The 15604-nt window shown below is 54.1% G+C and overlaps 1 protein-coding gene across 4 annotated transcripts in view; it reads left to right on the top strand.

Annotated features, from left to right (window-relative positions):
- PLEKHA7 (pleckstrin homology domain containing A7) overlaps positions 1 to 7474 on the top strand; it is a 246843-nt gene extending 239369 nt beyond the window's left edge. For 2 of the 4 annotated variants that reach the window (XM_066251040.1, XM_066251042.1), the window contains exons 25-28: positions 772 to 905; positions 1653 to 1795; positions 3443 to 3553; positions 5484 to 7474. In XM_066251040.1, coding sequence (XP_066107137.1) covers positions 772 to 905; positions 1653 to 1795; positions 3443 to 3543 — 378 coding nt within the window. In that variant the 3' untranslated portion in view covers positions 3544 to 3553; positions 5484 to 7474. The remainder of the gene's footprint in view (positions 1 to 771; positions 906 to 1652; positions 1796 to 3442; positions 3554 to 5483) is intronic. The other 2 variants (XM_066251043.1, XM_066251041.1) reach the window with 2 other exon arrangements.
- The last annotated feature ends 8130 nt before the right edge of the window (positions 7475 to 15604 follow it).

The following is a 15604-nucleotide window of genomic DNA, read 5'->3' as shown; positions in this document are numbered from 1 at the left end:
AGTCATCCACCACCCACCCATCCACGTACCCATCCATCCATCCACTCACCCATCCATCCATCCACCCACCCATCCATCCATCCACCCACCCATCCATCCATCCATCCATCCATCCACCCATCCACCCATCCACCCACCCATCCATCCATCCATCCATCCATCCATCCATCCATCCATCCATCCATCCACCCATCCACCCATCCACCCATCCACCCACCCATCCATCCATCCATCCATCCATCCATCCATCCATCCATCCATCCATCCAAGGAGTAATTGCTGAGGGGCTACTAAGTGCCAGATCCTTGCACAGACAGTGGGGAGACAGACAGACAACAGGAGGGAGTGACAGGGTTGGGGGTCAGGGAGCCCCTTGAGGTGGGGTTGGGATGACGAGGCAGAGCCAATGGAGTAGAGGAAGAGCTTCCCAGACAAAGGACAGCACAGGGCAGAGGCCCCCAGTGGTCAGTGTGGCTGGAGAGGCCGGCCAAGCCCGATCCCACTGAGGGGCAGTAAGGACGGTCATTTCTACCCTGGGGGCTTCTGGCCCAGTTACTTTGCCTCCCCCCTTCCCTCCTCTCACCTGTTGTTCAGTGTAGTGGAAAGAACATGGTTTTGGGAGTCAGACCCGGTTTTTTGATCCTGACTCCACAGTGGACTGCCATTATGATCTGTGCTGCTTTGTGGTGGGGACAGGATGTGGGAGCAGGCCCTGAACCCAAATATCTGAGCCTCCCCCAACCCCCCACGGCCTCCTGGCCCTCTCCGCAGCTGTCCAAACCAGAGAAGGTCTCCATCCCTGAGCGTTACGTGGAGTTGGACCCTGAAGAGCCGCCCAGCCTGGAGGAGCTACAGGCGCGATATCGCAAAGCCGAGAAGATCCGCAACATCCTCACCCGGTCCAGGTCAGCCCTCCCGCTGCCCAAGGACTGATGGCCCGCTTGGCCCGACCCCACAGTGTCAGTTGAGTGGGCCCTGGGCCAGGCTGGCTGGGACGAGTGTTCTGCCAGCTTCCTCCTCATTGGAAAGGGCAGCACGCTGCCAGCCAGCAGATCGCTGAGGAAGCTGGCCTGGGAGGGTCATCTGGGAAGTCCTGAAACGTGGAAGGCCTGCCCTGTGTCCCCTGACCCTGGCAAGTGTGGGAGCAGAGCAGAGCATGGAGGAGACGTGGACACAGTTGGGTTCCCAGCATTAGGGCTCGTGTTCCGTCACACAGACTTGCAGACCAGAGCCAGGGGCCCCAGCCTTGTCCCGAGGTGCTAGTGGCCTTTCCCTCTTCCATGGAGGCTAGGACAGGACCCTCCGAAGTGGCTCCCCTGCCCCCCCCCCAGCCTCCACAGCTTCTGAAGTATAAACCTGGTGTTTGAGGGTCTCCCTTCCAGAGCTCAGCTGGCTGGTCCACATCTGCATTTAACAGGAGCCCAGGGCTGGAGCTCTGCGTGCTGTGATTCCCCCGAGGAAGAACAGAGCTCTGATTTGGGGGCTGTTTGGGAGGGAGCGCACACACCTGTCTAGAGAGCAAGTGTACCGTGTTTATCAGTGCTCCCTGAAAGGACAAGATTCCCCGGCCAGGAGACCCCCCTCTCCTTAGGTTCCTGGGAGGTGGGCGAGGTGAGGGCTTTCTCACCGCCTGCTCTCTGGCCCCCCTGCAGCATGTGCAACCTGCAGCCGACCTCGGGCCAGGACCGGAACAGCGTGGCCGACCTGGACTCGCAGCTGCAGGAGCAGGAGCGCATCATCAACATCTCCTACGCCCTGGCCTCCGAAGCCTCCCAGCGCAGCAAGCAGGTGGCAGGTGAGGCCATGCTGGCCCGGTCCTGCTCCCTGCCCCTCGGGGTTTGGGGCCCAGCCAAGCTTGTCAGGGAGGTGTCAGGCTGGGTAGCCGAGAGCCAGTGGTGTGTTCTCCTGTTGTCTGAGCACCATGGGGCTCAAAAGATAACACAGAACCGTCTGGGCAGTGGGGGGACGAGCTCAGGGGCATCGGAGGACGGAAACCAGGAAAGGGAGTCCCATCTGGGCAGTGGGGGGACGAGCTCAGGGGCATCGGAGGACGGAAACCAGGAGAGGGAGTCCCATCTGGGCAGTGGGGGAACTGGAGCTCAGGGGCATCGGAGGACGGAAACCCAGGAGAGGGAGTCCCCGCGCGTTCTTACACGTGGGAGTGCTGCTGCTCTTCAGCTTTCCCGGAGGCTGTGGATTAAGAATAGGCTTTTCAGGCCCCTGAGCCAAGGGGCCGAGGCTAAGGTTTCTGGCCGCATGAAGAGGCAGGAAAGCTCTTGGTGCTTAGATTTCTTAGTGGGGTAAGGCGGAAGGGGGCCCTCTAGCCCTCCCTTGGACCCTTCCTTTGGTCCCTAATCAAAGCCAGCATTCACCTTAGAGTGACCTGTGCCAGAAAGCAGGACTTGGGAAGTGGGACTTTGCTGGCTAGAGGGGGAAAAAATGTATAACACATGGGGGGGGGGGGTGCGTGCCTGTGCCTGCAGGTGTGCACCTGTGTAAAAAGCATTCTCGCTCAGCCAGGAAGGAGACTCCGCCAGCTCTCCCCTCCTCGTGTGCGCCCTCACGTGCACCTAGCGCTGTTCTCCGCACGGGCAGAGGCCACTGTGTGGCCACCCGGGCCCATGGCAGCTGTGCCCTGGGCCTTCTGGTAGGAGCTGAAGTGGTGTTGCAGTCCCCACCAGTCCTCCAGCCCTGGCTGGGGGTCTAGAAGTGACCAAGGGGGGGCCTGCAGGGCCCTGAGATGACTGGTCCTGGGGAGCAGAGCTGCAATGGTGCCTTGAGAAGCCACGGGAGAGACCCAGGGCCAGGGGAGAGACCGAGGTCTCAGAGGGAGCCTGTTCTCTGTCCCCTTGCCCCAGTCCTGCCGAGTCCCTGAAATTCCTGTTGTCCAGACTCCGTTTGGGGACATACTGAGTGGGCTGAGAGGTGGTCAGTGCGGCTGTCTATGAAAAGGAGGGGAGACGGTAGATGGCTCACACAGACCGCTTCTCCTGGTGATCCTGAGGGTGCCCTGGGACCCCCCTCAGCAATTTTGAGCTCCTCCCCATGCTGAGGGTTCCAGCGCGGATACTTGCCGCCCATAAGTGCCCTCCGCTCCGGCCTGTGCTTGCTTTGTGGATCCACCGCCCTTGGCTTTCTGACCGCCACCGCCGGGCCCGAGCCTGACGCCTGGGCACTAGGGCCTCTCTCACCTCCCCGCCGAGCGGCCACCTTGCCACAGCCTTTCCTGCCTCTTGTCCCCTCCCCCTGTCTGGGAGACATGCCTGGGGTCGGTAGGTCAGTCCCAGCCAGGCCCCATGGGTACACCCCCTTCCCGAAGCCCAGGGCATTAACGGTGCTCAGTGGGGCTGGCACCACCCCAGCCCTCTCGGGTGGGGCGTCTGGTGCCGTGGGAGCCGGTGAGGGGCCTAACACGCCGCTTAATTCCTGTGTGCCCGTCTAGCGCAGCAGCTGGCCCTCCTCCCGCCTAAAGCCCCCCTGTCCTCCAGGACGGTGCCACCTTACCCCCCCTTAAGCAACGGACTCCACTACACCTTTGTCTAACACCTTCCAAGTAAGAGCCTCTGCCCGGCGTGCCCTCATCTAGTGCTCAGCATGTCCCCCGCCCCACCTGCTGCCCAGACGAGTGCCGAGTGCCGTGCGCCTGCTGATGCTTCCTTCCTTCCTTTGGCAAAGCGGCCGCTGGGGTGACCGGCCCGATCGGGTGGACAGGTGGGGGGCTGACGTTTTCTGGGAACTGCATCCTCAGTGGCTCCAACACAATAGACACTGTAAGATTCAAGCCCCCCCCCCCACTTCTCAGAAATCTCAGGAGCTAAACCTGCCCCTCCCACCCTGCTCTCCTTCCCGAAGGCTAGAGAATGCCCCAAGGGACCCTGCAAGCCAGCGAGAGGGGGTGGGGTTTGGAAGCGAAAAGTTAGATCTTGGCCGCTCTGGGCTTTGGTGAAAGTAACTGAAGAACTAGAAGACTTGAGAGGAAATCCATTTTACAGATGAAGAAACGAGGGCCCAGTGAGGGGATGAGGGCTCGCTCCGGGCCACACAGAACTGGGGTCTGAGCAAAGCCTAGGACTGCTCTTTTAGCCACCTGAGCACCTAGGCTGGAGAAAAGGGAGGCTGTCCAGGGCAGTGTGAAGTTGGCCCTCGGCCATTCTGAAGGTTCCTGCACTGGCCCTTCCGAGTCCTCCCCAGGTGAGCATTTTAATGATGAGAGGCAGCGGCGGGTTAGGGAAGGTGCCCTAAGCCGGGAGTCGGAAGGCCTGGAGTCCGGTCCAGTCTTGTGGTGAATTGCTTTTGAGCTCAGTCGCCTCACCTGGACAGGAAGGGGTCTCAGGTCTCAGCAGGCCTTCCCCGAGTATTCGCTCGCTGTGATTTTGTCAGGTTTCCCCCTTTCCTCCCTTGATGTGTACGTATAGTTAATATTGCCGAGCACCTGTGATGCTCCAGGCATGGTACTGGGCATCTCCATCAAGTGGCACAACAGCCCTATGAAGATACTCGGCCCCACTGGACAGATGAGGAGTGGAAGCCCAGAGACCTTGAGGGACTTCTTTCTCAAGGAGCTGCAGCTGTGGGTATCAGAGCCAGGGCTTGAACCCCTTCCGTGAAGCTCAGAGCCTCTGCTCTCCTTCAGCAGCCGTGGGCTTACCTGGGCTGCCACTGGGTGCTCCAGGTGTCTGGAGAAGGGCATGACTGGAGGGATGGAGAGTGTGTGCATGGCGGGGAAGATAGGAGTTTCGGCAGGTGTCCCCCAGCCTGGGCGCTCCCCCGGCTTCGAAGCAGTCAGCAGGCCCCCGCCCGCCTGAGAGTGGGAGGAAGAGGTCGGCCTGCTTGGGCCCAGCCCTCAGGATGGAGGAAGAACCACAGGGAGATGCTCCAGCTGGGCCCTTTGTAAAGGCTGCAGGGACCTGCTGGGCCACCGTAGGCTGAGCGGTCTTTCCTGGAGATCTAAGTGTGGTGCCACCGGCCAGGCCACAGAGGCAGGGGGGAGAGGCCCCCTTCCCAGCTTTTGGTGCCCCGTGGCTGTAAAACAGGCCTTGGATGCTCTTGTCAGAGCACAGCCACATGTCCTGTTCCCCTCACTGAAGCCCCATTAGGAGCTGGGTGTGATCACCCTGGTTTTAGGTTAACTAACCAAGGCCCATGGAGGCTGAAAGTTACCCCAATCACTCAGAGGAGGAAGAGCAGGGCCAGAACTGGACCCCAGAGTTCTCTGCTCAGGCCTTGCACTCTGTCAGAGCAGGGACCCAATTTAGGGGACAGTGTGTGCCTGGTGAACTTAGTAGAAGGGGGGGCAACCGCCTGTGAGTCCTAGAAGCCGAGGGTCCCCCAGCAGCCGCCGCACTGCCCCCGCCTTCTGCTCTGCTGCTGTGTCTGTCAGCCTGCCATTCCTGTCACACGTGTACGGAGACATGCCCACTGCCTGCTCCCAGACATGGGCAGGGGCCTGCCCGATTCTCACTGTCTCCTGTGCTTTTTGCCAGCCCAGGGAGTGACTGAGCCGTGACCGAGCACACAGAGGCGGTCTGGAGCCCGGGGTCCGGTGGAATCAGCTTTCTCCGAGAGAAGATTGGATTTCTGCCCCGAGGAAACCCCTCTGGCTGAGCAGGGGTTCTGGCTGGAGGAGGCGGCAGCCCCCCACACTGCGGGCATCCACCACAGGGCCAGGTCCTCCTCACGCCTGCTGTTAGTTCCGACTCCTTTTTACATAAGACAAACGCACTTTTGATACACTGTATTTTAGAATCAGAATATATTTTATAACGTTCACCTCAAGGGCTGAGTGGTTGAAAGGTGAGGATGCAGGATTGGGGGGTCCCACATCACGTTCAGGTACTGTTGGGTGGCAGGTGTGGGTGGGGGGAGAGACAGGGCAAGCAGAGGCAAGGCCGACAGCCGGGAACTCAGGTGAAGGTTGGATTCAAGAGTGTGCTTTCCGTGGACTCCAGCGCTTAAGGCCGTCAGCTGTCTGGGGAGGCGGGACCCTCTGGCGCAGAGATCAGCTGTTACTGCCCAGGCCTGATGGCCAGCTCTGGAGTGTGAAACCACCAGGAAGGCACATGGACCCAAGTCTGTGCCTTGGCCTTTGGGTCTGGTTTCGGGACAACAGCGTGTTCAAGAGCTTTGGCTCCCAACCCGCCCAAGAGGTTCTCTCAGCAAAGGGCTCTTCTCGGAAAGGAAGAAGCAGTTTGCTTTACTTAGAAGAAAATTCACTTTGCGATACAGGAAGGGTGAGAGGAAGCACCTTTAATTGTGTCATAAGCAATAAACTCCACACTGGGTGGCATCTACCTAAAACTACTTGACTCCACGCCAGGCTGTGACGGGAACCCCGGGACCTGTGCTGCCTGCCCCGGAGAGCGGAGTCTCAGCGTTCCCAGGACTTGGGCTGGCCAAGTGCCCCGCCATCCCTGGTGGCTGGCAGCCAGCAGGGCCACAGGGGCAGGACTCTGACTGGACTTCCAGCCCAAGATGAGGCGTGGGCTGCCAAGCCATGCGCAGTGTTTGTGGCCCTTTATTTAAGTCATGAGCTCATGACATTCTGCATACAGAAAATGATGTTTAAAGGAAAACAAAACTCCATTGGGTGGAGCCACACTTTAAATGAAAATTTATCTTTGACTATGGTCAGAAAAAAAAAAATCTTGAATATATTTAGAAGTTGCCATCTATTTTTAACTAACTCCATATGCTGCCAGTATCGACTTCATGACATTTGCCAAAATAAGATTTTATTTTTGCCTTTATAAGATTTTGTTGGAAAAAAAAATTGAAATGAATATTTTGCAAGAAAAAGTTAATTTAAATAAATATGTAATGGTTTGCAAAAAATGTGATGTACAGATTAAAATATTAACCTGATACACTTCCTGCTTCTTGCTGGCTGTATTCTCATGAGTGGCCTTAGTTGTTTTTTTTGGTTTTTTTCTCATTTCTTTGGAAAATCCCCACTGTCGGCTCCTGATCCTGCTTGTGCTCACCTATGAACGGTTTCTCCCGGCGACAGATCCTTCCACTTGATTGACTTCAGAGGCTTGAGGGGAGGAGGCCTGTGCTCCTGGGCCTCGGCCGCTGCTCAGGGTGGCCCCCACCCCCGCTGTGGAGGAGCCACCAGGCCGTGGACCCCACGTGGGGCCGCTTTGGCAGGCAGACTGCAATCCAAGACAGCAGGAGGGGCTCCGCAGGCACCTTCCAACCCACACGCCGCTGGCTCGGCCCACTGAGGTGGGTTAGCGATGGGCTGTTGCAAACTGGATTTGTATTTAATTCATTTTGACTTGTGATGTATGCTTAAAACAGAAGGCGAGAGGCCAGTTGCGTTTAGGGACGTGTATATTTCCAAGTTTGTTGTTCTGGCAGATTTTTTCTCTTGCCAAGAAGTGCACCCGAGGTTTAGAGGGACTTTCCAACTATGTAAAGTGGGGAAAGCAGATTCCGATGCATTGTGGACAGGGGACACGGCCGCCCTTTTAGGTACTGACCTCTTTTTGAGATAAAAAATTAAAAAAAAAAGCCTGACCTGTGGTGGCGCAGTGGATAAAGTGTCAACCTGGAAATGCTGAGGTTGCCGATTCAAAACTCTGGGCTTGCCTGGTCAAGGCACATATGGGAGTTGATGCTTTCTGCTCCTCCCCCTTCTCTCTCTCTCTCTCTCTCTCCCCCCTCTCTATAATGAATAAATAAAAAAAAAATCTTAAAAAAAAATATTCTCCTGATTTAAGCACTTCTTGGATACAAGCTCCATAAGAGAGGAATGGGGCTTGGGGGAAGGAGATTCCTGCAGGACTGATTGCGAAGGAAAAATAGAAGGTGCAGAGCACAATACCCGCCTCCACACATAAGGTGGCTGTCGACCGATCTTCCCTCAGTGAAAACATGTCAGTGGTTTTCTTACTGTTGGTCTCGGTTTCTGCCTCTCACACAATCCTCTACGAGGGACTGTGGCGACTCTGACTGTTCTCTCCAGTTCCAGCAGAAAGGAGGTGTAGCCTGTTCTAGGAGAAGCATGGCCCAAATTTCAGTCTACAGAGAGCATGGCAGGTCCCCAACTCAGACTCCATGGAAAGCACGTGCAGCTTGGAAAAGGCGCACTTTAGATGCATCACATATAAACAGACAACGGGGCACAGCCCGCTTCGCAACCTCCTTGGGAGGACTCTTGTGAGATAGGGCCATCTGTGAGAGCACTGGCTGACCATGGGCCCTCCTGCTGGGGACATCTCTGGGGATGTCCTGTGGCCAGCTTTGCTTCTTCAGAGGGGACCACAGCGCCTGAGCAGAGTTTTAAGTGATGGAACTGCAGTTGACGAAGGGGACGTGAGCATGCTTCTCCTGCATCTGTTGATATCCACCCTTGAGTTTTAACTTGAACCCCAGCCCAGGTTGAGAACTAACGAGAACATTTTAGGATCTATCTAGTAGGAAATAGGAGGGCTGGGAAGTAAAATATTTTCCTAATGCCCAGTTGAGCCTCTTGGACTGCCCCGATCCTCAGCACATCCGGAGCTTTGTTTAAATGATTGCAGTTGAGATGTGCGCACAGTTGTGAGTGCACATGAGACAGATGTGGCCAGACTGATGGGGCGGCTGAAAACCAATCTCCCCATCATTAACTTTCCTGCCTGCCTTTGTGTCTGGTTGTGGGGTGAAAACTGCCTCTAGCTCCTTCCCCACCTTGACCCTCTTCAGTTAAGCTGGGTTCTCCAGAATTTTCCTGAATATTATGGGTTGCAGCCCAAGGCCAGGGAAGCCTCTGTCTGTCCAAGCTCTGTCAGCTTAGGGCTGGAAGGCGTGGAGGGCAGAGTGCATGTGGGCCCTGACTCAGCCAGGTAAGAGCCCATTTCAGGCTTTGGACATTTCCCCCAACTGGGATACAGTACTCCGTGGCAAGTCCTTTTTTGTTTACACCAAGAGAGAGAAAGAAGCAGCAAATTATTTGTCATACTACGAATCAGCCCCGGCCCGGGTAGCTCGGTTGGTTAGAGCATCTTCCTGATACGCCAAGGTTGCAGGCTCCGTCCCCAGTCAGAGCACAGACAAGAATCAACCAATGAAAGCCTAATTAAGTGGAACAACAAATCGGTGTTTCTCTCCCTTTCTTCCTCTCTAAAATCAATCAATCAATAAAAGATTAAATAAAAATTAACATTTTTAAATTTAAATCTACAAATCTCATTTCTGAGGACGCGGCAGGCAAATGCTGAGAGCTCTCTGCTTTGGTTTCAGCATCAGATACTGTGACTCGGGAGGGATTCTGCCCGTGTGGGTTCTGCGTGGTTATGAAAAGAACAAAGAGGCGAAGCTGGGGGCGTGTGTGGAAAATGACAGCCCCTCCCGCCCGGGTAAACACGCCATTGCTTGGCCGCCTGCACTCCAAAGGCAACCACTTTCATTGCTCTCCGAGCAAAGAGACCTTTCTTCAGAGCGAGTGGCGGGGTACAAAGGCAGAGTACAAAACGTGCGCACATCAGAGTCCCCGCAATTCTGTTTGAACAAGCATATTGATTGGGTCTGACCCCGTTACATTTTTTTCCTATTATTTGAAAAGGTGCATCTAAGTGTAGTGAATTGAACCCGCGGAGCTGAACTTTCCATGAAAACTTCTCGAGGTATTTCTTTAGTTCAAAGCTTTTGAATCTTAAAGGGCATTTTTAATATGAGCGTGTTGAGTATTCTCTGCCACAGCCCAACAAGGGATGTTACATGCAGATGAGGCTGGAATGTGGGGGTGGACTTGCCTGCTTGGCGGAGGGGATGGCTTGTGTGCTCGGAGGGTGAGGACCAGCTCCGAAGGGCTGTGCTTTGGGATAGAGGCTGAGCCCCATGCTGTGGAATAGCGCACAGACTCTAGAAAGGACCTCTCTGAGCCCACTGGGGACAGCTGAAAGGACAGGGAAGAGGCTTCGCAGTTGAGTTTCTTGAAGGCTGTTACGTGGAAAGTTGGGAAGCACTGGCTGGGGGCTCCGTCTGGCGGACAGGGTCTTGTCCTCCTGTGTGATGGGCTCCTTACTTCTCAGTGGCCCGCTTTCTCTTAGGCTGTGCTTTAGAAGTGAGAAGGGATGAAAAGCACAGTCCCCTGGCTGCGGCCATCTATCTAGTAGTCAGACAGGAAGCTGCCACTGTCCTCCGCCCCTGGGTTGACACCACTAATCAGTCACATATGCTTTCCCACTGAGTCCTGAGCCACATTCGATCCCTAACTGAGTTGACATCTTGGGATGTTTCACTAGTTGTGTGGTCTGTAGCAGTGGTCCCTCTCGCCGTCCTGGCCTGGGGCCCTGGAATCATCCACAAAGTCTAATTTTCCTGGCCCACTGAAGGCACGCAGCCCACTTTGACTGAGTTCCTGGCTCATTGTTGGTCCGAGACTCCGTTTGCCTCTTGCATCTGGAATCCACCTCCTTCTCAGATCCAGAATCTGGGTTCAGAGGCCGAATCGTCCCTGGGAGGAACTGGAAAATTGAGTCTTGTGCTGAGAAGACCCAGGGCCTTGTTATCTCTGTAAATCCTTTGTGTTTTTGCCAGACCTCCAGCCTAGAAGACTGGCCCGGGCAGGTCAACCCAGGGGCAGATCGCAGTAATAAGCAGGAGTTCTCCGACATCTTTTCTCCCACATCAGCTCCCTTCACACTCCTCCCACCTACTCTGACACCCCCAGGGGTGTGTCACACATCTTCTGAGTTGAGCCGTTTTTTGGCTCTCACTTTCAGGCCCTCTGGCTCTATCTGTGTTCCTGGGACCGTGCTAACCAGGTGGGCACACATGAGGTCCCAAGGACAATAACTCAGGTTTCATGGCATCTGCCCCCTTCTTCTCACAATGCTAGCCCTCTCCCCAGAGGTCATTTCTGGGAGTCCCCAGGCATATAAAATATTATTACAGGAGCTCACAGTAGTCGTGTCAAGTTGGAGTTATCCCACTTGCAGCCTCTTGATGTCCTTTTGCCGGGAAGCCACTGCCCCCGCGCTCTTAGAAATGTCCTTGCCTGGCTTGCAGCCCTCTCCCCTGGCTGCTCACTTTTGAAGTGCTAACTCTTCTCTCCGCAGAGTTCTCTTAGGTTGCAGTCTGCTCGCATGGAAGAAATTTTTCTCCCTAGTTTTGTATCTTATGGGCCCCAAAGCAGGGTTGTGCATGCTCTTGTTCACTCAGAGCCCTGGGAAGAACCGCCGTTTTCAGCTTCTGTTTGGGTCCTGTCTCCTGGGGCTCAGACACGTTCTCTGTCTCCCCTCCCCCCCCCTCAGGGACACAGACACCCTCTTTCTATTGCTGTGTAGTGAAATGGCTCAGAACAACTTCTTTCTCACGATTCTGCAGCCTGGCTGGGCTCAGCTGTGTGGGTCTTCTGTTCCATGGGGTGATGGGGAGCTGAGATGTCCGAGGTGGTTTCCTCACTCCTGTGTCTGGCACCCCGGCTGGGATGGCTGGGCGAGCTGGGAGCTGCCTGGACGTCTTCATCTTTTTACACAGCTTCTCCGTACGGCTGCTTGGTCTTTCTTACAGCATGAAGGTCTCAGGGTAATTGGACATTTTTACCTGAGCTGGCTTCCAAGGGCAACAAAGCTAACAGGCCTTTTGAAGAGTAGGTCTGGAATTGGCACATTCTCTTGGCCAAGACAAGGCACAAGGTCAGCCATATTAAAGGGGAGGGCGTGGACTCGACCTCTTGATGGCGGTGGCATGCACATACGTGAAGGGAAGGAACGGCCTTCTTGAGAGACTGTTTACCGCCAGACCCCTTCCTTGTTCTGCAGCCACGCTGGAGCATTGACAACCCAGCGCGTCCCCTGTAGCTTTCTCTTCCCCTGCAGTGGCCACCTGGGAGACACGTATTCTAGACAGTGTCATCACAAGATGCAAGCCAACTGGTCCTAACTCACCACTTGGAAGGGAACCACTCAGCAGAGCCCCAAGGCCTACAGTTCATTTTGCATGAGTGAAAAATAAACTGAAACTTGGATGTATTCATCCCCTGGGATTTTAGGCTTTTTTCTACTGTTGCAGAACCAGATTGTAGGTATTATTATTCCCAGATTATATGAGGAAATGATGGTTCCATGACTAGTAAGCGACTGAGTTGAAGTTTGAGCTTGTATTGGGCGCCAGAGAGCTTTTAACCACCATATTGGCTGCTGTTGCCTTGGAAAGAGGAGCTGTCTTGTGGGCCTGGATTCCAGGTCACATGAGATAGAATTGCCCCAGCTGAGAATGATGAACCCACAGACAGCCTAAAGAGAGACCCATGGGACCCCTCTGCCTAATACAGTGCCTGGTGAGCAGTAGGTGCTCGGTGAGTGGAGGCTGCCACATGGCTTTGATTTTAACAGCGAGCATCGTCTGGGATCCCATGGAGAGGCCTTACTTCGGCACATTTGACCAGTCATTGGTCCCCAGCCTTTGGGGCTCAGAAACCAGATCTTTCAGCACCAAGAGTGGAGCTGTGTCTTTTGCTGTGATCACATTGACTCAGTTCAGGAGACAGATGGAGAAAATTGGGTGGAAACCTAATTGTCAGGATGCTAGTGTCCACTGATCATGTTAAATGCAGGTGAGGTTGAAGCATCTTCCTCAGAAGGAGTCAAGTCTTCCTTGGAAAGTTGCCTGGCAGTCCTAAGACCAAGGCAATCTTGGACAGTCCTGGTGTCATTGATCAGCACCAGCCTGAGGTCCTATCACCACCGTGGGATGCCTCAGCCCACAGACCTAGTGTCCACGACTGGACCAGGGCTTCCTCTCTCAGGACAGAATAAGATGGCACTGCCCCTCTGGTGCCCCCTTTGCATGTGACTGTGGCTGGCATCATGGAAAGAGGCAGGCAGGAGGCAGAGGTGACAAGCACAGGCTCTGGCACCAGGCTGCCTGGAATCTAATCCTGGTCACACCGTTTTTTGCCAGCCCTCTGACCGTAGGAAAGTTATGTTACCTCTCTAGGCCTCAATACTCTCACTGTAAAAGGAGGACTTATATTATATTAGCAACTGCCTCAATAGAGTTGTTATGAGACCAAATGTTATTACATGGAAAACCCTAAGCATGGTTTCAGGCCATATGGGAAGCACTGGGAAAAGTATACATTCTAGTTATCATTTACCTGCATTTATCTTTTTTTTTCTTTTTTTTTTTTTTTTTTGTATTTTTCCGAAGCTGGAAACGGGGAGAGACAGCCAGACAGACTCCCGCATGTGCTGGACCAGGATCCACCCGGCACGCCCAGCAGGGGCTACGCTCTGCCCACCAGGGGGCGATGCTCCGCCCCTCCAGAGTGTCGCTCTGCCACGACCAGAGCCACTCCAGCGCCTGGGGCAGAGGCCAAGGAGCCATCCCCAGCGCTCGGGCCATCTTTGCTCCAATGGAGCCCTGGCTACAAGAGGGGAAGAGAGAGACAGAGAGGAAGGAGGGGAGGGGGGTGGAGAAGCAAATGGGCGCTTCTCCTATGTGCCCTGGCTGGGAATCGAACCCAGGTCCCCCACACGCCAGGCCGACGCTCTACCGCTGAGCCAACCAGCCAGGGCCTACCTGCATTTATCTTATAATCATGCAATGCTTACTATACTTATTCTTTGTTTACTCGTTTATTGCCTGTCTCCCTCACAAGAACACAAGCTTCATGAGAACAAGAACATTGTTTTATTCATTATCTCTAGTGCCCAGGACAATGTGTGCCAGAGAAGGTGCTAAGAAATAATTTGTTGAATGAGTGAAAGAGGTCAAGGCCCATTGGCCAGGGAGCCTTCTCTCTCCTTCAGATCACTTTGCTGACCTCTGCTTTGCTGTTATGTGTTTTACACGTTGGCCCAGCAACTGTCAACTCGTGTGCCACAAGAATTTTTAAAACATCCGGTAGTACCTATTTACTCAAGGGCGCTGACCTCTTTAACCTTACATTGTCAAATAAAAAAATGAATGAATTAAAATGATGCCTATGGTTGTCAGAACAGCAAAATATATTTTTGATATGCTGCATAAATTGTAGTAATTTTAGTTTATGTGTGCCACGGATGAAAAAGGTTGAAAGTTGCTTCGTTAGCCCCCTAAGAGCATCATACTGCCTATTTTTACAATCCTTCAGTAGTAGTAAGAGCAGGGATTGTACCCTTATTGACACTGACCTTGGGCAAGTCACTAAGCCTCAGTAAGCTTCAGTATCCTTCTCTGAAAAGTGGGATAATAACACCTCCCTTCCACGGGTGATTGTGGGGACTAAATGAGACCATCCGTAAGCACTGTCCCTGGCCTGGGAGCACTCACCAACAGTCACTGTGCTGGTTTACCCTCCTATATGAACCTGATTATGAACAGCAGGGCTGCAGGTGGTCGGTCCTTCCACTTTTAAACTCTGTCTTCCCTACCTGACTTGGCAGGGTAAATGGGTGTGCAGTCACCTGCTATCCCTTACTCCAGTCTCCTGTCCGCCACCATCTGCCTGCCATTTTAGACAGTTGCCTGCAGCGAGTAAAGCAATGGCCCCAGGCTTTTGAAGTTGGGGTTCTCAAGGCCGTGCCACTGCCACGCTGCTCTCCTGAGCTCTCCAGGGGCCGAGGACAGGCGAGTGCTCTGAGGTTTCCCCCTGCAGCCTGCAGCTGTCCACCGGCCATCAGATCAACCTGTGCACGCCCCTTTGATGTCAATTCCCAAACTGGAGCACCGTGCCCCGCTCAGAGGACCTGGGCTTTGAAGTTGGCCTATAAACTGAGCTTTCAGGAGGAAAGTTGTCTGTTGTGCCTCAGAGCACGGCTGGGCCCTGTAAAGGCAAGCGGAGTGCCGCGAACACCTGATAAATAATTCTTTCTGGGCCCAAGAAAGAGTCATTCCATTTAAAGGAGAGGAAAATTCCCTTGACCTTTCCATTGAAGTTCGAGGTGGGGGGAGGTGGTAGAGAGGGTTTCGCCTCTTCTCACTGAAGTCACATGGGGCAGCAAGGTTGTCTCTCAGAGCCAAGCTCCAGTGACTGCTCCAAAGAGAGCTCCCTACACCTGACTCCTGACCAGAGCCCATCAGCCAGCCCAGCTCCCACCACACTCACCTTCTGCCATGGACATGGGAGAAGACTGGACCCTGTCACCGGAAGAGAGGCCTCAACCCCCTCCGGGACAATCCCTGCTCCCAATAGCAGGGCTCCCATGAGGCCCAGCCCTGTGGCCTTCCTTTCTTTCCAGTGCTTGGCACCGTGAGGTGAAGCAGACAGGATTTCCCACCTGAAGGAGTCCCCAGAGTGGACCCTGGCTCGCATATACCGGGGGCTTACCACAGGTCAGGCCTGCGGTCTGCTTTGGTGTGTGGCTTTTTAATAGGGTGTGGGTTATGTGTAGCTTTGTGAAAGCTCTCTTCATGGCAAATGTCACATACAGACAGAAGGGACACAGAATAATGTTCAGCTCAGTAAATGGTCAGAAGATAAACACCTGGAAGTGTTCCAGGATGCCGAAAGCCCTGGCCATTGTCCTTCCTTTCCCACAAAGGATAACCACACTCCTGACTTGTGTGGGGTCCACTTACTTGCCTTTTCTTTATAGTTTTACTATTAAAGCAGGCATCGCCAAATACTGTCGCTTAGTTTTATTTGTTTTCTGAAATGTGTATTAATGGAATAATAAAGAATACATTCCTT

This window comes from Saccopteryx bilineata, chromosome 1 (assembly GCF_036850765.1).
Source record: "Saccopteryx bilineata isolate mSacBil1 chromosome 1, mSacBil1_pri_phased_curated, whole genome shotgun sequence".
Classification (NCBI taxonomy): domain Eukaryota; kingdom Metazoa; phylum Chordata; class Mammalia; order Chiroptera; family Emballonuridae; genus Saccopteryx; species Saccopteryx bilineata.
The sequence above is the reverse complement of the archived record's forward strand: the minus strand, read 5'-3'. Positions and strand labels throughout refer to the sequence as shown.